Source organism: Lipotes vexillifer, unplaced genomic scaffold, assembly GCF_000442215.2.
Source record: "Lipotes vexillifer unplaced genomic scaffold, Lipotes_vexillifer_v1.1 scaffold1004, whole genome shotgun sequence".
NCBI lineage: Eukaryota > Metazoa > Chordata > Mammalia > Artiodactyla > Lipotidae > Lipotes > Lipotes vexillifer.
Window position 1 is genome coordinate 211,413 of NW_006793064.1, and position 23,472 is coordinate 234,884.

The 23,472-nt window shown below is 40.3% G+C and overlaps 1 protein-coding gene across 2 annotated transcripts in view; it reads left to right on the plus strand.

Moving 5' to 3' along the window:
- Nucleotides 1–23,472, plus strand: part of RBM6 (RNA binding motif protein 6) — a 109,044-nt gene that overhangs the window by 38,323 nt on the left and 47,249 nt on the right. Inside the window, exon 6 of one of the 2 annotated variants that reach the window (XM_007466219.1) lies at nt 9,878–9,951. The exons of the other annotated variant lie outside the window; for it this stretch is intronic. Within the exon in view, the coding sequence (XP_007466281.1) occupies nt 9,878–9,951 (74 nt within the window). The remainder of the gene's footprint in view (nt 1–9,877; nt 9,952–23,472) is intronic. 2 annotated transcript variants of the gene reach the window in all.

The following is a 23,472-nucleotide window of genomic DNA, read 5'->3' on the forward strand; positions in this document are numbered from 1 at the left end:
AATTAGAAGAATTCACTGAAGAGTTCCCTCTGATGGAGTAGCAAGAAGAAAAGAGTCATTAATCAGCCTGCATAGTGCAGGAGCCTGCTTGAGTCCCAGCTTCAGTCCAGGGAGGAAAAGTCATTTATACAGTTACCTTCAATGGGAAGCAGATAGAGGCCATCCATAAAAACTATTTATGGGATTTAAAGTACATTGAATTCTTTCTTTAACTTTCCCTTTGCAGAACATCTGATTTGTACTTGCCCTTTCTAGCTTACATTCTCTACCCTCAGAATGTAAATTAAAGCAATTTTTCCCTACTTCCATGTTTGTTACTTAGGTTATCACTTAGGTCTTCTATCTAATTTAAATACAAACCTCTTAGGAACTATTTGGTGGTAATGGTTACACTACTTTGTGAATATACTACTGAATTGTACACTACTGAATTACACTACTTTGAGAATATACCACTGCATTTTATGGTATGTGAATTACATCTCAATTTTTAAAAATAAGTCTTCTTGAAAACTGGTTGACAACTTTTAGGGGCAACAGGATTAAAAGAGAATAACACCTAGGTGAATGCTTGAAGGTAATCACTGGTCAAAGAGATCAGCAAATAAAGTGATGTCCCCTGAGTTTCAGAGAAGTAAAATAAATCAAGACTTTTCATGGGTATTATAGGAAATGATCAGACAAGAAGAGAAAAATGCATACAGATGGACCTTTTTTGTGTGCTTTCTGGAAGGCTCATTGTACCTCTGTTCCAATGCATTTTTTAAAAAAAATAAACATGATCCAACTATATGCTGTCTATGAAAGACTCACTTTATTTTATTTTTATTTTTTATTATTTTTTTTTATTTTTGGTTGTGTTGGGTCTTCGTTGCTGTCCACGGGATTTCTCTGGTTACGGCGAGCGGGGGCCACTCTTCGATGCGGTGCAAGGGCTTCCCATTGCAGTGGCTTCTCCTGTTGGGAGCACAGGCTCTAGGCATGCGGGCTCAGTAGTTGTGGCGCACGGGTTTAGTTACACTGCGGCATGTGGGGTCTTCCTGGGCCAGGGCTCGAACCCATGTCGCCTGCATTGGAAGGCAGATTCTTAACCACTCCGCCACCAGGGAAGCCCCCAATGCATATTTTTTAAAAAGAATATTTTCAACCTCTAAAAATGTAGTTGGGTTGTAAGAATTTGTAAGTTCTCAGAGAGAAGCTGTTTTCTACATAGGAGACCTTTGGAGGCCTTGAAGGTCTTGGTCATTTCAGTCTCAGTATTGGGGAAGTTTCTCTACTATTTCTCCTTACTAAAAGAGGGCTGCTTTGCCTTCAGGGGAGTTATTAAATGATCTGGAGCACTTTGAGGTGTTTAGAGTGGTCTGAAATGTGACTTCCAAACCACCTCAAAATGTACCTTAGGAACCAGGATAGGGGAAATGGTAATATTTCATTTGTAGAACTTAGTCCTGGCTCTGTTGAAAGCATGTTAGTTTTGTTGTGATATTGCCTCTTTTGGTTTTGTGGGGCCTGCTGTTTTTTGTTTCTGTTTTTTTTTTTGCGGTACGTGGGCCTGTCACCGTTGTGGCCTCTCCCGTTGCGGAGCACAGGCTCTGGACGCGCAGGCTCAGCGGCCATGGCTCATGGGCCCAGCCACTCCACGGCATGCGGGATCTTCCCGGACTGGGGCACGAACCCGTGTCCCCTGCATCGGCAGGCGGACTCTCAACGACTGCGCCACCAGGGAAGCCCTTGTTTTTGTTTTGACCACGATTTTAAAAACTAGATTTGGACTGGAAAGAGAAAAAAAAGATATTTATTGGCTTGGTTTATATCTTTCATGGTTCATTCAGTTGTTTTAGGGGCAGGGGGAACAGGAAAAACAAAGTAAAACAAAACAAAAAATTCCTTTCGTGTTTATTTGAATGCCCACCAGTGCTTTTGCATTTATCAGAAATGAATGGTGGTTGTCACAGTCGTCAGATACATGTTAGAAAATCCCATGGTACAGGAGTTGGGGTGGGAGCTGCTGAATAGTACTTCATAGCTTTTTGGTGAGGGAAAGTGACTAGATAAGATGATTTTTATTTTATTTATTTATTTTTTAACTGAAATATAGTTGATTTGCAATGTTGTGCCGGTCTCTGCTGTACAGCACAGTGACTCAGTTATATACATATAGACATTCTTTTTTAATATTCTTTTCCATGATGGTTTATCAAAAGTATTGAATATAGTCCCCTGTGCTATACAGTAGGACCTTGTTGTTTAGATAACATCATTTTAAAAAATGAATCAAATGTCCCTGACAGGGTAGGAAAATCATTGCTTAATAAATGAAGCTTAAGCTTCATTAGTTTTTTCCTAATAGCCGAGCAATTGAATTTGTGTCACAAATTAAATGATTTCCTGCCTTTGCTTGTCTTCAAATCAAAGAAGAAAATATTAGCCAAGCTACAAAAATTCCTGGTAGCAATGTGTGAGGTTATGTGTGAATTGGTGGTTAAATAATATTTGTGTAAGTATTGGAATATGTTTCTTCAACCTGAAAGTATTAGTTAACATTAGTTAACATGTATGTGCTAACTTTGGAAATAAAATATTGGATGAGTAGATCCTCTCAAGAAATTTTTGTCAAAAATTCTGACATACTTAATTTTAATTTCTAAAACTATGCAATGGTGTTATGTTGAGGGAGTAGAGTGTTCTGTTTGTATAATTGTAAGTAATTTAAAATTCTATATTTTTTAGAAAATTTTTCATTTTAGCTTTCAGATTAATATCAAGTCCTAGAAAGTGCTCACCTTGTTTATCAGATAATGAGTATATTTGACAATGTACAAGCATATCTGATGAAAGGTTTTGGTAAATCTTAATCAAGAATAGTCCTGTATTTATTTATTTTTTTAATTATTATTATTATTTTTTTGCGGTATGCGGACCTCTCACTGTTGTGGCCTCTCCTGTTGCGGAGCACAGGCTCCGGACGTGCAGGCTCAGAGGCCATGGCTCACGGGCCTAGCCGCTCCGCAGCATGTGGGATCTTCCCGGACCGGGGCACGAACCCATGTCCCCTGCATTGGCAGGCGGACTCTCAACCACTGAGCCACCAGGGAAGCCCAGTCCTGTATTTTAAAATGGTTGCATGGAGGACAAGTGCTGTCAGTAAGTTAGCAGCAATACAGGGGCAGCTGTCTCATCTTTAGTCCCTGAGAGTGCTTTGTAATAGAAGCACAGGGGTACTGAAATGTATTATCTCATGCACCCCTGAAACCACCCTGCAAAGGAGCTACCATCATTGCTACTTGGCGTATGAGATAACCCAAGCCTAGAAAGAAGTGGCTTGCCTGAGGGCACATGGTGAATTAGCTGTAGCTTCTTGCCTATGTACATAACTGTAGAAGTTACTTTGTGTGTTGCTCCAGTGAAGATACTCATTACAAGTGATGTGGCATTGACTGAGCACCACCGCATGCCAGGTATTATGCTAGTGTTGGGTGTACAGAAATGAAAATATCCCCCTCCCCCACTTAGTCTGGAACCTCTGTTGTTCTGGCATCATCTCTCTGCATGGGCAGTTTGCTTCAGCATTGATGCTACTCCTCTCTTGGGTGATCCTTTTGCCACTCCTATACCATCTTTCCTATCAGGTTGCGGTGTTCTTAGCTGGGGGGAGAAACTCAGATCTTATTCCTGATGGTTGCTCTGTAGGTTTTTTTGTTTGTTTTCAAGTGAACAAAAATTGAACTAGATCATTGGCTCTATAAAGAGTAGTTGTTCCCAGATTTTTAAAAAGTCCTGAGGATTTAATATACAGGGTTGTGACTATAGTTAACAGTACTGTATTGGATATTTTAAGGTTGCAGTAAGAGTTGACCTTTAAAGTTCCCATCACAAGGAAAACAAATCGTAACTGTGTATGGTGATGGATGTTAACTAAACTTATTGTGGTAATCATTTTGCCGTATATACATATATCAAATCATCATGTTGTATCCTAAAAGTAATACAATATTATTTGTCAATTATAGTTCAGAAAAAAAATGTTCCCTTTTTTGACTTACATAGCATTTTGAGATGGTCTATGCTTATCTACTTGTCATAACTCTTCCATTAGGCTAAGCTCTCTGAGGGCTAGGACACTCCCCTCCTCTGTGCTCACATAGCAGTTGTAAATGTCAGTGGAATTGAAATGAGTTGAATAAGGGTGAGAATTTCCTAACAAATGTTCATCTGGGCCCGAGAACCATCATCAGGATGAAGTGACCCTAAGATTAATTTTGGATTTTGAAAACTACTTGAAAATACAAACCAAAAAAAAATATTAAAAAAAAATAACCATCTGGTGCAGATGGAAAGCTAGATAAAATAGAACCATATGCAGTTTTCAAAAATTTAGCAAGTAATCATCAGTGCGTATCTTCGTAGTTTCATCTGTCTTATTATAAACCAGCAATCGTTATATGCATAGTTGAAGGAGAGAGAATTGAAAGTGCTTATAAGATGTCAAAGTGATGATTTCATATAGGCCAATTTCATTCTTCCCAGATGGTATTTTGACATGTGAGTCAGATATTTTCCTAATTTTCCTAATGAAAGCTGCAGGTACATACTCATTTGAGGTTTTAACATAGCAAAGTACCTGTTGGAAATCTTTCACACAGGCCTCCTTTGTCATGTTATTTCCATTGATGGGAATTCAGATACCTGGGTCAGTTTTGTTTGACTTTTGTTAAAATCTCTAACCTGATAATATTTTACTTTTCTTCTAAACACCTATATTCCCAGTGAAATGGAATAGGAAAACAAGACCGATAGAACTAAGCCCTCTTGAATCTCTATTAATATTTTTCATGGTGCTTTTTATATTCATAATGCTTTGTTTCCACAGAAATATTACTCCTTGTTTAAAGGGGAAAATCCCTGTGTTTTCTTTTTCCTCAAAGATACCCAATAAAATTTAAAAAATTAATTTTTCCCTCTGCCTATGTCCTTTTTTAAAATCCTGATTCTTTTTTACATTTCATAGTTAGTATGTATATTCTGGCCTTTTTCAAAGTCAACCAGTACTCTCCTAAAGGGAAATTCAACTGAACTTGTTTATGTTTAGTTGGGTTTTTCTTGGTCAGTTTGAATATAGGGCTGCTCATCTCATTTGCCTAAATAAAACTCTTGGTGTGTAACTGTTATGAAAACTGGGCTTGGTATAGACTAACAGTTGGCTTGAATAATCAAGGGCCATGTTTGTCAGCATCACTGAGTCAGCTTTTCTAGGGACAGAGACTAAAGAATTAGTTCTGGGATTGGATATTATTTATCAGGGCTTTGTTTTCTGTACCTTGTTTTCCCCTAAGCACCACCTGGTTAGCTATTATCACAGATACTTTTTTGGGGAACAGGCAACCACATGGTTAATGAAGATGGAGAAGAATTGAAAATTTAATATTACCTTTATAGATTTCCTTCCTTTGCCTTGTTCTCATCCTTCTCAACTGCAAAAAAAACTATAAGGAGCATTCACATTTCTATGAGAAATCTATACATTTAGGTTAGAAAATGGAGTAAGATATGCTTTTTAATAGTCCTACAAATAAGCCACAAAGACCCATCAGCCCACCAGGTTTCTTCCCAGCATGTGATGATGGAAGAAAAAGGTAATAAAAGAGACTTTTTTATTACTCTTTTTAGGTGAGAATCTGTCTGTGGGACTGTTAACACTGAGTTTACCATCTTGATGATTCCAGATGGTTCCTAGCAATTCTGAATGCAAGGTTGGTTGGTAGTCTTCAGAACATTTAGGTCTCTGAGTGGAACATCTTCTGTGTCTACTAGAACTTTTTCTGTGAATTATAAAATTACATTTGAGAACTAAAGGAAAAAAATCACAATTATCTCAATACAACCACTGTAATCATTTTTGTTTACAGTTGTGTCACATTACATCATTTTCAGATTTCTGTATATTCACCTGTGCTTGCTCAACTCCTCTCCCCTACCCCACACCCCATTTTCCCTCTCATGGAGTGAGCATGAGAGGTGGGGGTGTGACTCGGCTATGACTTCAGGTGGTCTCTCCAGTTTTCTCTGAGTATGAGCGTTCACTATGCTGGCTGTGATTCTGTTATTTAAAGTGATATATTTTTCATACATTATGGCCCTTAAATGCAAGCCAACCTCTTCATCTGGTGTCAGCCAAAAGAAAAGTGATCTGTTGCGACGCTGGAGGAAAAACTGGCAGTGTTGGACTTAACCTATATTGAGAGATGGTATGTTGTTCTTCACCTTGGGGTGTTCAAGTATGATATTGAAAATGCATGGTTTTCATCTCATATGCTGACTTTTGTCTCTGACCTCTGAATTAGATGCAGCTTCATTGTATTTAATTCTAGTTCTTTTTCCTATACACATTTTATATAATTGTTCTCAATTTTAAAGTTTTTTAAATATACTATATTCAATATACTATATCAAGTATCTTATCATATTGTAATTTTTATAGCCATCATTTACAACAAGACTTTTGGGTTTTTGTCTTTTCAGAAGAATTTTGATAGCCAGTATATTCAATCCATGAAAGTGAATGCTTTCTAACTTGCACAGTCATGCCCACTCACAATGGTTCTGCCATAGATATTTTAGAATAAAAATAACTGTTGTGCTCAAATTTCAGTATTTCTTAACTATAGACATAGTCTTATCTGTGCTCAGGCATGTAAGATCCTTTCTGTGATTGGGCTCCGTGGAGGTTGGAAATCAGATTAATTTATACAGTGTAGTGGTTAATAGCATCAATTTGAATCTGGACTGACTGGGTTTGAAGCCAGGTATTGCTCCTTACCATTGAGGTGATTTTGAACAAATTCCTTCTTTGACTGCTTCCCCATGATGGGTAAAATAAGGTTAATAATATTTACCTTATAGGATAGTCATGTGAGGATTAACTATATGTAAAATATTTAGAATACAGTCTTGCACCTACAAGTACTTTGTAAATATTACTTGCTATCATCACCCGTTTTGGCAATTTATGAAAATCCTTATAGTACAACTCTGAGTCTTGGACACACAAAATGCTTTGGATCAAGATTGGGTCCTTTTAAATTTTTATTTATTTATTTTTAAAGTTTTAGGTATTATAGTTAAACTTTTTTGCTTTTTCTGGCCACACTGCATGGTTTGCAGCATCTTAGTTCCCTGACTAGGGTTCAAACCTAGACGCCAGCAGTAAGAGCACGGAGTCATAACCACTGGACCGCCAGGGAATTCCCTAAACTTTAAATTTCTGTTTTTGTTTGATAAAGTTTCAGGCAGAAGAAGTTGAATGTTGGGCTTATAAATTTAAATATTATATCTGAAGTACATTGTCAACATATAGTATCTCAGGATTGTATAGAGATGCTATTAGACGCTCATTATGTCTCCTCTAGATGCTCATTATGTCTCCTCTAGTATCTTTTCCTTTGCAGTGACATTAGTATCAAAGTCTGTTTGTTCTTTAGCAAAGTATGAATGTTGCCATGAATCCTTTCTTTTACTGCACATAGATTCTGTGTGCTCCTCTGGGCCACAATAGTTACTTCTTTAAGAACAGAAAGGAAACTCAGGGCTTTGCCAATTTGGTGTTGGTTCCCTGTGTTTTTCATTTTGGCAGCTATGGAGAGGGTTTGCTTTCCACACACCCGGATGCTCCTTTGACAATGTTCTGTAGAGGTAATCAACACACTTGAGAGTATATTTGCTTGTTCTGTGGCTGCCCCTTTCTGATTGTGGACATACATTTGAATGTTTACAGTAGATACTTGGTGATAAAAGGCACTTTAGTTGCTTCTGCTCTTCTGCAGTGTTTCCCAAGAACACTCAGAGCCCTTTACAAAATGCAGAGTGTTTTATGTATGAGATGTTCACTGAGTTGAATCAAGAAATCCACTTGAAAGGAAATATGTAACAAAACAATTTCTACTGTTAATAGGGTATATACAAATGCATATACTGTTTCTCTAAAGTAGTTTCATTTCTCTAAATAGTTACTAATCAGAGACGACTGATTTTGTTGTGGTAAGTTTAAATAGAGATTCCAGGGGTTAGTTCTAATCTGTGTTGGTCAAAGCTGTGAAATCAGGTAGAAAGTCTGTCCACCTAAGGGAGTGCTGAGATTTCTAGTAGCTTTCTTTTCTTCCTGATCATTTCCTAAAATTCAAAGGAAGAATCAAATTATACCATTGTAACATTTCATAATGAACTTGGAGTATGTAACAGATCTAAAGCCTTACCTATATCATAATAAAACATTTCAGGCCATTCATTCCATGTGACAAGGGATCCAACCCATTTCACCAAGTTTGGTCTGTTTTTAAGTTATATTTTCTCTTGCCCTAGCTTTTTTGTTGTTGCTTTCCTTTTCCTTTTTTTTTTTTCTTTCTTTTTTTGGCCTTTATTACCTTGATTCAATGATACCAGTTTTCTATTATTATATATACTTTGTGCTCAAAATTGACCTAGGTTTTGTGTGGTTTCTCTTTCCCTTACTCTCTCTTTAAAAAAAAAAAAAAAAAATTATTTATTTGTGTTTTTTAAAAAATTTTTGGCTGTGTTGGGTCTTCATTGCTGCACGCGGGGCTTTCTCTAGTTGTGGCGAGCAGGGGCTACTCTTCATTGCGGTGCGCAGGCTTCTCATTGTCGTGGCTTCTCTTGTTGCAGAGCACGGGCTCTAGAGCTCAGGCTCAGTAGTTCTGGCACATGGGCTTAGCTGCTCTGCGGCATGTGGGATCTTCCCGGGCCAGGGATCGAACCCGTGTCCCCTGCATTGGCAGGCGGATTCTTAACCACTGCACCACCAGGGAAGCCCCTGAGTTTTATTTCTTATTTGAGCAAATCACATCTTTTTCTCGGTGTTCCATCTGCGCAGTGTCACTCCTAAAGATGAACTTCTTTATCCTGTGAGGCAATGGAGTGGAGGAAACATGGAAGCCACTTGTGGAGCATTGCTTTAATAAGTATATTTTTGTAGTCATATGGTGGCAGTATCAAGGAAATTATAGGATGGGGTTAGTGTTAGAGTTTATCAGCTTGTAAATCCCATGACTTCCCATCTCATGGGTCACGAGAGTCACAAATGACACTTGCTCAGGAAAATGGTGAAGGGTGTTTTGTGCTCTGATGGTACATACAATTCTTGAACATGTACTGATTGCTAACAATTCCTGTCTCTCCCCCAGCCTACCCCAACTTTGTGCATAAGCACAGTTTTGGACCCAGCCATTTGTACTTACTTATGCTTTTACACCTTCTTCCTTTCATAAAGATTTTAGCTGGCTTATGACTTGAGTTGAAACAAGGAAAAAAAGAGGAGACCTGATATGGTCTGTCCCCTGCCAACCAGAAGCTTCCTGTGGTATATAGTTGCCTCAGTCTGTCAGCACTTCTGTCTTTGAAGGTGGTTTCTGCTTGATAAGTGGTGACTATTAGTATAGCTTTGAGATAATTGCTTCTCCTTCCTCTCTCGGGATACATTTTTTTTTCCAGATACTTTCCTGTTCTTGTTGACCTAGTTTTTCCAGAAGACTCAGCCTGTGGTTAAAATGTTTCGGGTCCCCCTTTGAACTTTCTGTGGGATTACCCAATTCTGGGGCACCCTTACCAGATCAACAGTGCTAAAGAGGGCAAAGAATCTTCTTGGTTAATAGAAAAGGCCATTTTGGAATGACTTTCTAAGTCCAGAAACATCCAGACTTTCCTTCAGTACTTTTTTCTGTTTGGGGTAGCAGCTTTGCCTAGTACGGGGGGGGTGGCTATGGGAGGGCTTGTGTTTAAGGGGTTCAGAAACAGGGGATTTAAGTGTGTCTTTTGTGTTTTCAAGGCACTAACACCACTCCCGTCTGTATTTAAATGCTGTCCCCAGGTTACGACTATGGCTATGTCTGCGTGGAGTTTTCACTCTTGGAAGATGCCATCGGATGCATGGAGGCCAACCAGGTTGCTTTATACTTCGGTCAAATGATGCTGGAAGGATATATTTTTTATGTATGGGGAGGGAGGGCTTCAAATGATTAAACTTTGGAAAGGTACCAGAAATCTGTATTTGGAGCATACCACATTCCAACCAGGAGAAACTTTAAAAGAAGCTGGGAAGGTTTCTCTAGAAGAGTTAATGGGCACAGAGTATATTTTAAAAAATAGCATTCAGTTGTAGTTGCACCATATTCCAAGGACAGTAGATGGAAAAAAACGACAGGTCTGGAGTGCTTCCCTTTGGGATGTGACTGAGCTTGGGATCCAGATGCAAAGAATGATCCTTGCCTGTGATCTGAAGGAACTTCCTGGCACGGGAATTCTAGGTCAGTACTTAACACCCAGACCTAGGGTGAAGACCACTGATGGCAACTCCTGTGGCACTCGGGTCCTGTCTGCAAGTGCTACTTTTGGAAGAGGGCCAATGGGGAGAAGAGAGTTAGTTGTTGATTGTTGGGGTCTTTTGCATTCATCATTGTTCTTTGCAAATTGGGGTTTCGTTCTCAAGTTCTTAGCTGCATATAGTCAGAGCTGGTGAATCTGAATCTGTACTTACCTTATGTTTGAAACACCTAGATGTATTTAGCTTGCTACCTAGAACTGTCATCTGGGTCTTTAATTGAACGCTGCCTGGTAGTTTTGGGAGGAATTATGAAATGGATAGAATCCTTGTCATCGTGTTTCCTTGGGGAAAGTTGTTTTCTTTGTGGTGTGTTAGTTCCTCCATCTGTAAAGTGGGAGAAAGAATCTTAGTGATACAGTTTGATTTTTATGTACCCACTGCCTGTGCTTAATATTGTGATTGCGATGCACCCAGAATCTTAAAAGAAGGCTCTGCCAGAGAAGAGTACTATTGCATGAGAACTGTTCCTCTTTCATAGCCGAATGCCCTTTCATCAGCTTTGTTGCATTCAGCATGGCTCATCACACTTAACTTTTTCCCTTCTTTGACCATGTTCCCCCTTTATGGCAATGGAGATGACATGCTCTAAATCCTCTGGGATCAAGAAGTAATTAGAGGACTTCCCTAGTGGCGCAGTTGGTGAGAGTCCGCCTGCCAATGCAGGGGTTGCGGGTTCGTGCCCCGGTCCGGGAAGATCCCACATGCTGCGGAGCGGCTGCGCCTGTGAGCTGTGGCCGCTGAGCCTGCGCGTCCGGAGCCTGTGCCCCGCAACGGGAGAGGCCACAACAGTGAGAGGCCCGCGTACAAAGAAGAGTAAAAACTGTATAATCACTATTAGTACTTGACTAATAAATACATCAATATTATTTAAAAAAAAAAAAAAGAAGTAATTAGAGGAAACTTGATGTATCCATTCCTATTGTTAGTAGTATAAATACTGTTAGATCCTCAGAAAATGACTGCAATAGGACCATATCCCCTTCACAGAGTTCTTGTTGCCTGATTTGTTCAGTGTCCATCATTGAGTCAGTCATTTAACAGATACTATGTGTCAGAAAATGCTATCTGCCAATATTTGGAGAGAGGAATAAAAGTCCTAGTCTGTATGCTTATGGTTGATTCCATTCTAGCAATCTGTCCTAATTTGAGAACATTCATTTAATTCATAAGCATCTTGTCTTTATCAGTGAGTAATCTTTAAATCCTTTGCCAGTGTACTAAAGAATATTGTGAGTGGTAGAAACATAAATGGGGAGCCATGGCAGATGCCATTTCTTTAGTATCATTCTCCCAACTGTGTGTTTCTCCTAGAGGGATGTTGCTTTTTATCAGAGCTATATAATCTTAAAAATAACCATATTGTGTCCTAACTGCGTCTTCCTTCTATCCCCCCAAAAATCGTATCTAAAGTATCAAGCCTCCTAAAGAGTAATGTCAAATAGAACTAGGGCAGCCTTCTTTAAAAATACGGATTATCATAATGCTGGATTTCTGTTAGAGGTACATCTAGAAAAATGTTCATCTACACAAGCAGTGTCAAGGGGGTGTGGCCTATAGACATATCTCCTCCCACCCTTCCCACCCATTCTTTGAACACTCTCCCAGATCCCTCATGAATGACCTTTGCCCAGTGAATGGCACACCAGAATAAAGCAGGAGCAAGGCCAGAATTTTTCTAGTTGTGAAATAGAATGTCTTGACGGGTAACCATGCTCTTGCATATGTCACTCTGTGCAGGAGAGCAAATAAGAGACAGCCTCTGTCTTCTAGGACCTTATAATCTCATACTAAGAAAGGTGACAGAGATTATGTGGTACTCATGGATTCCATAGAGTGTTCTCTCAGATAAACTCCAAATTCTGTCCGATAACATTTTCAGTATTCACTGGAGTTATTTCTTTTTTATTTTTTTTGCGGGATGCGGGCCTCTCACTGCTGTGGCCTCTCCCGTTGAAGAGCACAGGCTCCGGACGCGCAGGCTCAGCGGCCATGGCTCACGGGCCCAGCCGCTCCACAGCATGTGGGATCTTCCCGGACCAGGTCACGAACCCATGTCCCCTGCATCGGCAGGCGGACTCTCAACCACTGCGCCACCAGGGAAGCCCTGGAGTTATTTCTTACTAAGATATCACCATATCCTTATTCAGTCAACCCGATTTCCTAGATTTTTATTCTTCCCCTAGCCATGGGACAGAGGTCACACTGCTAACACTGCCATGCAATAGAATCCTCTCGCTGAACTGCATAGACTTCATGACCCAGTCAGTATTCTTCTAATAACCTTTACCACAGCTCAGATGTGTACAAATCATTCTGATGGGAAAAATTTTGAGAATGGAATATTCAGGGGGATTTTTGTAATTAGGTAGTATAGCATAGAAAAGAGGAGTGTAGGTTCTATAGTCAGATGTTACTTCCTAGCTGGGTTGTCTTTGGCAAATTTCTTAACCTCCCTTGGCCTCAGTTCCCTCTTACCAGTACCTCATGGGACCCTGGAGTGGATTAAACGAGATCATGCGTTCACGAGTGCCTGCTGTGTACTAGGCACCTTTCTGGATGCTGGAGATGCTGCAGTAAACGAGACAGATTATATAACTTCTGTTTTAGTGATAGAAGTCAGAGCATAAGCAAGTAGACAAATTTAAAATAATATATGATAATGCTAATTGCTATAAAGATAATGAAGCAGGGTATTGAGAGAATGCATATGAGGGCAGTTTTAGATGAGGTGGTTAGGGAAACTTCTTGAGGAATAACATAGAATTTGAGTAGTGACTCTTGGTGCATAATGTATACAGAACACTTAGCATAGCATCTGATACCTAGTAAGCATTTGAAATTAGACAGTCGTCTCCTCCTCCTCTTCCTCTTCTTCATGTCAAGTAATTTCCAATCATAATTCCGGGAAAAAAATTTTTATATCTGGATTTTCCTTAAGGAAATGGATGTGGATCAAGCTCCCAATAACACAGCAGTTTAAAATCTTACGAGAGACATAAGAATGTGAGGGAAGAAGTCCTTACTCCTTGGAGTAAGGTGCAAGTGTTTGTGGAAGATGTCTATTCATCCATTCTCCTTCTGTCCAAGTTTTACTTATAGACAAAATTAGTATGAATTCTTAGTCACCATCTACAGGGCACCTTTGAGTAGTCTGTGTATATGCTTCTGAGGAGGGTTCTATGAAATGCTTTGGGTTGAGATTTTTATAACTCTTCACTCTCCTGACTCTTGATGTGAAATGTCTTTTATTTATCATTGACTGATACTTATGAGTCTGGGGAAGGGGATAAAGGAGCCTTCTGCCAGCTTGGTTTGTCAGATATTGTGGGGTATGTGTGCATAATGAGGTTGTTCAGGATGATAACTAAGGCCCCTCTAGCCCTTTCCCAGTGCCTTAATGGAGACATCAAACTGGTAGGATGCTCTGCAGCAGTACTGAGCATGGTGGCCAAGGGGACTCATCAGGGCATCACTTAGCCAGCAGCTGTCTGTCTGGGAAAGTAATTTCCTACAGAGGTCTGTCAGCTCATACCTTCACCATCTCTGTCTAGGAGAAGTATAAAGCCAGCAAACACTGTGAGATGCAGAACCTTTTATTCTATCCCTTCCTGGGAAAGGTATTTCTAGCAGTGTCATATACCCTTGGCTTTCTTTATTGTCCAAGTCCCTGAGGATTGAGAGTGACTATTATCTCCTTTCTCTTTGTGTGCCATTGCACTGGGACTTGGGGAGGGGAGTAAGAAGCATTGTGTTAGAATATCTCTCAATGGTTGCCCAGTTGTGCTAGTTCTCTCAAACCATTGTCATTTGGTCTGCAGCATTTTATTTTCTCAAATTTGCAGGTATGATGTTTGTTACCTATTTCTGTTTGACCAAATAGTCACTAAAGTGCCCTTATAAAAGGGCTCTGGGAGAATAATTCATTTCTCTGGAGTTTTTAGTCAACCTTATTAGCATCAGTGACCTTCTTTAACTAAAGATGACTTGGCTACATGACGGAATCAGCCTGACTTTATAAAGTGCAAGGGAAAAGGGTGCTGTTTTCACCTAACATGAAAATTCCTTCAGACACTGGCTTTTTCTAGTATGTGGGATGAAGACTGTAGAATAGATGAAGTTTTATGAAATAGTGTTTTTTTGTGTCAACGAACTTAAGAGAGTTTGAGTTTTTGAAGATACAGGACGGCCAGGGTATTTCTGAAGGTATGTGAAAGAAGCCAAATCTTAAATGGTATCCGTCCTTGTGATTAAAATGAGATGAATAGGGAACGCTTATGTTTTGGGGGATGGGAAAGACTTGTTGAGGCCATGATGGAAAAAATGAGCTGAGACTCAGTTTGTTGGAATCTTATTTAAGTTGTTAGCAATATTGTATGAAACATTTCAGTACTTGAATTGTGTGCTTTCCAGGAAACAAAAAATAATAATCTTTATAAATACCTGCAAGGCTGTGGCATTGCCTAAACCCTCACTCTAAAACTACTTCGCTGAAGAGAATGTGGCATCCTGGCCAGAGCTCAGCTGTATAACTTGTGGCTTGAGTCATGCCATTCTTTCTGGAAATCTCAATTTCAGTACCCTCTCTTGAGTGCCCTCAGTAGAGGTATTGGTGGGAAACAGAAAGGAAAATGAATTCTAAAGTGTGTGTAAATCAACAATTATTGAAGATTCTCACTCTCTGGAGAGTTGGGGAATTCTGGAGAATTAAAAATGATTTTAAGGGGGACTTCCCTTGTGTCGTAGTGGTTGAGACTGAGCTCCCAATGCCGGGGCCCAGGTTCAATACTGGGTCAGGGAACTAGATCCCACATGCATGCTGCAACTAAGAGTTTGCATGCCACAACTAAGGAGCCCGCCTGCTGCAACTAAGACCCGGCACAACCAACCAAATAAATAAATAAATAAAATATTTTAAAAAAATGATTCTAAGGATTGATGATCTGATTATGCAGTTTGGTTACCTGTCCAGTGATTGAGTCTTGGCTGGGCACCAGGCAAATATATCATAGTAGTTAAATATATGGGCTCTGATCTCCATCCAACTAGCTCAGTAGGTAAATACATGGACTCTGGAGGCAGACTGCTCGGGGTTGCTTCTCAGCTCTGTCACCTTCTACTATGTAACTTGGGCAAGTGGCATAACATAACATCTGTGTGTCTCAGTGTCTTCTCATACTTCTAGGGATTAAATGAGTTAATGCATGTAATGTAAGGTGATTAGAACTGGGCCTGGCGCGCAGTGAACATTGAGTGTTTATTTCTTATTAGCACACAACTTCTCATCTGACTGGACAAGAAAGTCCTAAATTATAGCTGCTCCAGTTTTGGCTTCATGGAGTATATGGTTAAAAAGAGGATTTGGGGCTTCCCTGGTGGCACAGTGCTTGAGAGTCCGCCTGCCGATGCAGGAGACGCGGGTTCGTGCCCCGTTTCGGGAAGATCCCACATGCCGCGGAGCAGCTGGGCCCGTGAGCCATGGCCACTGAGCCTGCGCGTCTGGAGCCTGTGCTCCGCAAATGGGAGAGGCCACAACAGTGAGAGGCCCGCATAACGCAAGAAAAAAAAAAAAAAAAAAAAGAGGATTTGGTGGCAGTGTCCAGGGGATTATTTTTACATCAACAATACTTCTTATTTAGCCTGTTGATTGGGACTGATTATCAGGTCTCTCTAAGTGTTTCTCCTGCCTCAGTTATCAAATCTTAAATTTTCTCAAGAGGAAGTGCAAGAGACATACCACATGTGGGGCATGGAGTATGGTTAGACCACACTGGGAATCTAGCCTGTGACCTTAAAACCCTAAACTCTGGTAACTAGCCACTGGCGTTGCCTATCTCAGATTTTTTCCAATAATTGTAAAAGGTACTCTAAACTGGAGTCAGTTTAGTTTTCTTGAATTTGAAAAGTAAATATTTATCATTTGGCAGTTTTAAGGGAAATTTCCAATGTGTCTCCTATAATGAGGTTTATGATTATTTTTGTTACACATGGTTCATTTCTGTGGTTGGAAGAAATTTAGTTCCTAATTTGTTCTAAATTGGGTATGTGCCTGTATATTTTAACCTTGTGCTTTGTTGTTGCCATATTTCTTTCAGCTTGTGTTTTTTTTTAATTAATTAATTTATTTATTTATTTTTGGCTGCGTTGGGTCTTCGTTGCTGCACGTGGGCTTTCTTTAGTTGCAGCGAGCCGGGGCTACTCTTCGTTGTGGTGCGTGGGCTTCTCATTGCGGTGGCTTCTCATTGCGGAGCACGGGCTCTAGGCATGCATGCTTCAATAGTTGCAGCACTCGGGCTTAGTAGTTGTGGCTTGCGAGCTCTAGAGCGCAGGCTCAGTAGTTGTGGTGCACGGATTTAGTTGCTCTGCGACATGTGCGATCTTCCCAGACCAGGGCTCGAACCCGTGTCTCCTGCATTGGCAGGTGGATTCTTAACGAGTGCGCCACCAGGGAGGCCCCCAGCTTGTATTTTTAGTTAATGTTTGACTTTTTATAAAAATGGGATTGTGCAAAGTGCTAATTTGGGAACTTGATTACAGACAATTATTGAAAAAAACAAGCAGAATTTGTATAATTCTAATTAACTAGTTCAGGGGTTATACAAAGGCACAGTTCCCTTTGTGGTCTTGGTTATAACTTTGGTTTATGACTTTGTATACCTCCAGACAGTATAGTGTTAAGAGCACAGACAGGTTTCCTAAGATTCCAGCTTCATCAGTTCCTAGCTCTTGTAACTTCTGAAGCTCAGTTTCCTCATCTATAAAATGGAGGGATAATCACAGTACCTAACTCAGAGCAATTGTGAGATTAAAGTATGTAATGTATGTGAAGTGCTTGGTATGGCAGCTAGCATATGGTATATACTCAGTAGTACAGGGTGATTCTATAACACTGGACTCTACTTGGTTGCCTTCCTTTTTCTTGGCTGCTTATCTACCTCTTGGGACGCAGAGATGCCTGAAAAGTGGAGGCAGTGCTTTGGGTGGCAGTTAGATCTTTGACAGCCAGTTCCGTGGTGCTGCACAGTGTCTCTCCCATGAAACTTGGGGTGTCTGGACTGAAAGTGAGAGAGGCTGGGTAGCACCTGTCTTGACAGTGTCTGAGGGATGAGTGCACAGGCATCCAGGCATGTGAGGGCAGACGATCATGGCCATTCCAGCACTCATACGGTGGAGAGCCTTGTTTCTGAATCTAGCATTGCTGGTAGTTCTGTCACAGAATTCAGTTAGGCCACAGGTGGCATTGAATGTTTATTGGGTGTCTTCTCCGTTCAAGTTGAACTTGGAGGTTATCATGTGTCTTTGTGTCTCCGTTCTCCACAGGGCTAATTGTTCCGATGTTGTCATTCCACCCTCTAGCTCATTTGTATGTGAGCTAGATACATAAATACGTGTCTATGTAATATGTATTATATATAATATGTACATATTTCTTGTTAAGAGTATTGATGGTATGACTTTGATAATTATGGATAAGCTTATCTAGATTAATAATTATCTTTGGGACTTCCCTGGTGGCGCAGTGGTTAAGAATCCGCCTGCCAATGCAGGGGAAAACGGGTTCAAGCCCTGATCCAGGAAGATCCCACATGCCGTGGAGCAACTAAGCCCGTGAGCCACAGCTACTGAGCCTGCACTCTAGAGCCCGCGAGCCACAACTACCAAGCCCACGTGCCACAGCTACTGAAGCTCGTGCGCCTAGAGTCTGTGCTCTGCAACAAGAGAAGCAACTGCAATGAGAAGCCGGCACCACAACGAAGAATAGCCCCTGCTCGCCACAGCTAGAGAAAGCCCGTGCGCGGCAATGAACACCCGATGCAGCCAAAAATAAATAAATAAATGTATTAAAAAATAATTATCTTTAATCTCTTGTGGTGAGATTTAGTAATGCTGATGTTGTATACTAATGATACATATTTTACCAAAATCTATGACCAAGTGAGATTTGTATTTAATCTGTATGAATGCTGTTTCTAAAGGAAAATATAAAGAGAAAAAGAGGTCTATCACAGAAAGTAGATAATTGGTTACCAGGTTCTTATAGAGAGGGGGAAAGCAAGAGGGAATAGTGAGTGACTGCTAATGGGTAATAGGGCCTCTTTCTGAGGTGGTAAAAATGTTCTAGTATTAGTTGGTGGTGATGGTTGACCAACCTTGTGAATATACTAAAACCCACTGAATTGTACAAAGTACTATAAAAGAGTGAATTTTATAGTATGCGAACTATATCTCAAGTTTTAAAAAAAGTCTTTAAACTTAGCATGGAACTTAGTTCAGGATCCCAGCCTGACGGGAATGAATCCGGATCTAAAATAAAATACAGATTCACTTACAGAAAAAAAGGTGGTATGTCAGTTTGTCTGGAAGTTAGAGATTTAAAGCTTTGATCGTAAAATGTCTGAAGAATGTCTTTGTTAATGGTATCTGCATGCCACAGAAGAACATTTAAGCTAAATGTCTGAAAGGTGATGGATAGAATTGGTAACAAGCCACATTTGAAGTGGCCATGTAGCTTGTGCACAGTAGTTGCTCAACACAGTAGTTGCTCAGTAGTTGCACAGTAGTTGCTCAGTAGTGCACAGTAGTTGCTCAGTGCAGAGTGGGCTTTCTGTTTTAGTATCCACACAGTTAGAAATAAAGGAAAGGGGAATTCCCTGGCCGTCTAGTGGTTAGGACTCAGCGATTTCACTGCTGAGGACCTGGGTTCGACCCCTGGTCAGGGAACTAAGATCCCACAAGCCTCGCGGCACAGCCAATAAAAAGAAAAAAAAGAAGGAAAAAAAGAAAGAAAGGAAAGGACTATTTTGAAGTATTGATAGATTTGAAATGAAAGTGCTGCTGGGAAATCCTTGGGCTTTTTTTTTTTTTTTTTTTTTTTTTTTTTTTTAACAGAGACAACATTCCTGTAACCGAATGCTTTGTAGGTACCAACATGGATCTTTCCTGGTTTCCTGGAATTGTTAACCAAAGCTCAAAACTGGAATGTGGGTAGAGGAGACCAAATCACTGCTGAGGGAGGTTCCCTCCCTGTATCTTTCTCAGAGGCTTCTTTTCGGCAGTTTTTTTTTTTTTTTTAATTCTTTTTTTGGGGGGAGGCTGCGTTGGGTCTTCGTTGCTGCGCGAGTGGGGCTACTCTTTGTTGCGGTGCGCTGGCTTCTCATTGCAGTGGCTTCTCTCGTTACAGAGCACAGACTCTTAAGAGTGAGGGCTTCAGTAGTTGTGGCATGTGGGCTCTAGAGCGCAGGCTCAGTAGTTCTGGCGCATGGGCTTATTAGTTGCTCCACGGTATGTGGGACCTTCCCAGACCAGGGATCGAACCCATGTCCCCTGCATTGACAGGCAGATTCTCAACCACTGTGACACCAGGGAAGTCCCTTTTCAGCAGTATTGACACTGTAGCTGTCATCTTTGACCTCTAGTACCAGAGGGACACAGAGGTTCTTTTTTTTTAAAGAAAAAAAATTATTACGATAATTTAAGTATCATAAAATTCACCCATTTTAAGTATATAATTCAGTGATTTTTAGTAAATTTACCAAGTTGTGCAACCATAAAGTGATTTCAGACTTAAAGAAAAGTTGTAAAAACAGTACAAAGACTTTCTATGTGCTTTGCATACACATTCCCCAAATGTTAACATTTTACCACATTTGGGTTTTTTTGTGTGTTTTTTTAAATTTGTTTATTTTAAAACATGAAACCCAAGCTGAATAGAAACCACAGAAATTACATTGACGAGATTTTTAGTATTTGCCAAGAAAAATAAAGCCCCCAGAGAAATAAAAATCAAACCCCAAACCCAGTTAAAAAAAAACAGAAACACAGCAACAGCACACACAGTCATGGCCCTACAGAAGCTGGAGAATGCCAAGCAATTCAGGCCTCAGTTCCTCGCTCAGGATGCTAAATCACTTTGTGGAGGGATGCCAGGGCCAGGAGAGAAACCCGGGACGGGGAGTCTTAACAAATGCAGAGATTTTTGAATGATCCCTTCTCTTGAAGAGGCATCATTTAACTTTGTCTTCCCATCATACCCCTTCCCTTGGTGGTTTGAGGTACTCTTTGGTTGGGAAAAGTAAGTAAATTTCTGGTGGGATGAGTGGATGCTTTGGAAAGTGATGAGGGCTTAAGCTGTCTTGTCAGCGCTCCCAAGAGGGTTGGTCCCCTGCTGGGCAGAGCTGAGGTTGGGGGTTGGGGTTGGAGGATGGGAAATAGGACCAGATTCAAATCCCCCACTCCTGCACACTGTAAGGTTTTTGTGGGGCTTAAAAAAACCCAACAAATGTTTTCCCCCGTGAGAGAGCTGGCATTTGGATGCCTGATACACAAAGAAGGACTTGTGTGCTAGCTAGCATTAGACCAAGAAGCAACAGCAGCCAGGGGAAAGGCGAAGCAAGCTTACATCCATTGGCCTGATGTTTTTTGTAATACAGTTGTTCTTAACAGTGGGGAGAGGGCGGGGAGAAGGCAGTTTGGATATCCTTTTCTCCCCTCCCCAGCCACTGGACATTTGGCAATATCCAGAGACATTTTCGGTTGTCACTACTGGCACTAGTGAGTAGAGGCCAGGGATGCTGCTAAACATCCTACAACACACAGGACAGCCCCCGTAGTGAATTATCTGGCCCAAAATCTATAAACAGTGCCAAGTTTGAGAAACCCTGGTATAAGGGGACTGGAGTTATGGTTAGCCATAGAGAGGATGACCCAACTTGCCATGGGTTGACCTTTTTTTTTTTTTTTTTTGGGTATGCGTCACTGCCGTGGCCTCTTCCGCTGCGGAGCACAGGCTCCGGATGCACAGACCCAGCGGCCATGGCTCACGGGCCCAGCCACTCCGCGGCATGCGGGATCCTCCCAGACCGGGGCACGAACCCGTGTCCCCCGCATCGGCAGGCAGACTCTCAACCACTGCGCCACCAGGGAAGCACCATGGGTTGACTTTTAATGAATCACCTTTCTCTTTACCTTCCTCCTGGTCCTAACAGAATGGGGAGTGGTGGGTGGGGTTAAGAGTGTAGTGATAGAGTGCAGACATGGCTCCTGCCCACCCTCCAGACTGCCAGTCACAAGCCTAGCCTGTGCCCTTGGGGTAGGAGCTTCAGAATGAGACCTACTTGATATATTGCCCAGAATAAGTTCTTTAAAGAACCAAAGGGTTTTTTGGGGTTTTTTTTTTTTTTTGGTTTTTGGTTTTGGCCATGCCGCGCACCTTGCAGGATCTTAGTTCCCCTACTAGGGATTGAACCTGGGCTTGGCAGTGAAAGCTCCAACTCCTAACCACTAGGCCACCAGAGAACTCCCCCCACAAAGGTGATTTTTAGAATCAGTCTGAGAAATGACTAAGATATTCTGTTATCCAGCAGACATACCAGCTGGATATGGGGCTTGAGGGTCAGCAGATCACGCACATTTGGTAGCAGTTGCTAGAAAAACAAGTTGAGAATTCCCTAAACAGATTGTATTTCACTTGTCAGTTTTCCAGGGAGTATTTAAAATATGGGTGCTGATTTTCATAGCCCTTGGTTATAGTGTATCAAATATTGGAAGCCAAATGAATATCTATCTTTTCATTTGGCTTTATTTTGGAAGAAGGTTTCACAGAGCCTTATAACTGGAGCCAGCATGTTGAACTAGTTATAGAGACTCAACTCAAAGTAAAAGATGCATATATTTTATCTTAACATAATAGCATTTTACTGTAAATGGGACATACCCTCCTGTGCAAAACTGGTTGGTCTGTCTGGAATCATGTTGGATATATCAGAAACAACTCATTTTAACTTTTGTTAAATGGTGAATACTGAGCACTTCTATATGTAAGACCTTGGACTAAGTAGTATACATTTATTAATGAAAAAATGGACATGTCTCCTTATGGTCTAGTGGGGTGACACTGTTTAAAATTTTTTAATTTTTAAAACTTTTCATTTTGAAATAATCTCAGTCTTTCAAGGGGGTACAAAGTAGTGGAAAGAATACCAATACTCTTCAACATTTCAAAATCATTAAGTTAACATAGATATATTATCTAATATACATAACTTTTCAGATTTTGCCAGTTGTCCGCTAATGTCGTTTCTCTGGTTCAGTATGCAAGCCAGGATCATATGTTGTATTGAGTTGTGATATCTCCTTTTATTCTCTGTGACACTCCTCAGTCTTTCTTTGTCTTTCATGACCTCGACACTTTAGAAAAGTACTGGCAGTTATTTTGTAGGACATTTCTCTGTTTGGATTTGTCTGTTTCCTTGTGATTAAATTCAGGTCATGCATTTTTTGGCAAGAATACCCCAGGAGTGATGTGTGTCTTTCCTTATATATCATCAGGTAGCACATGGTTTTGTCCTGTTACTAGTGATATTAACTTAGACCACCTGGTTAAGGTGGTATTTGTCAGCTTTCACCACTGTAAAGTTACTATTTTAGGTATAATTAACTTACTATTACAAGTTATAATTAATTAATTATAATTATAAATTATAATTATAATTAATTATAATTAATAAGTATTTTGTGGGGGCATACTTTGAGATTATAAGTATCCTGTTTCTCAGCATGCCTTTTTCACTTAATAATTTTAGCATCCATTGATAGCTTTTGCACATAAAGTTACTACTGTGTGTTTTTGTCTAAGGGCAATTTTCTAGTTTCATCATTTCTTACACATTTGTTAGAATTCTGCTATAAGGATGAACCATCCCATCTCCCTTATTTTATGTAGTGAATAGAACTAAAAAATATGGTGTATATACACATATGCATTTTTATATCTATCTGTGTATATATATTAAAAACCATGATTTCATGATGTTATAAATTCCAATTCTAATCCAATATCACAGAGTTCATTCTAGCTTTACCTCATTCCTTATTTGTAATTCTTTTTGCTAGTAGTAAAAATCCTGGCTTTCATTATGCACAATGTGTTTACTTATTTGCTCAATCCCAGAGTATACATAAAGTAGTTTCAGATTGTTAATTCATCCCCCTGTGAAAAACTAGAATCCAGTATTTGGATATAGTTCTTTTTGTCTTTAGCCTGAGAGTATATAGTCAAAATACTGTTTCCCAAAGTTAGTTAGGGT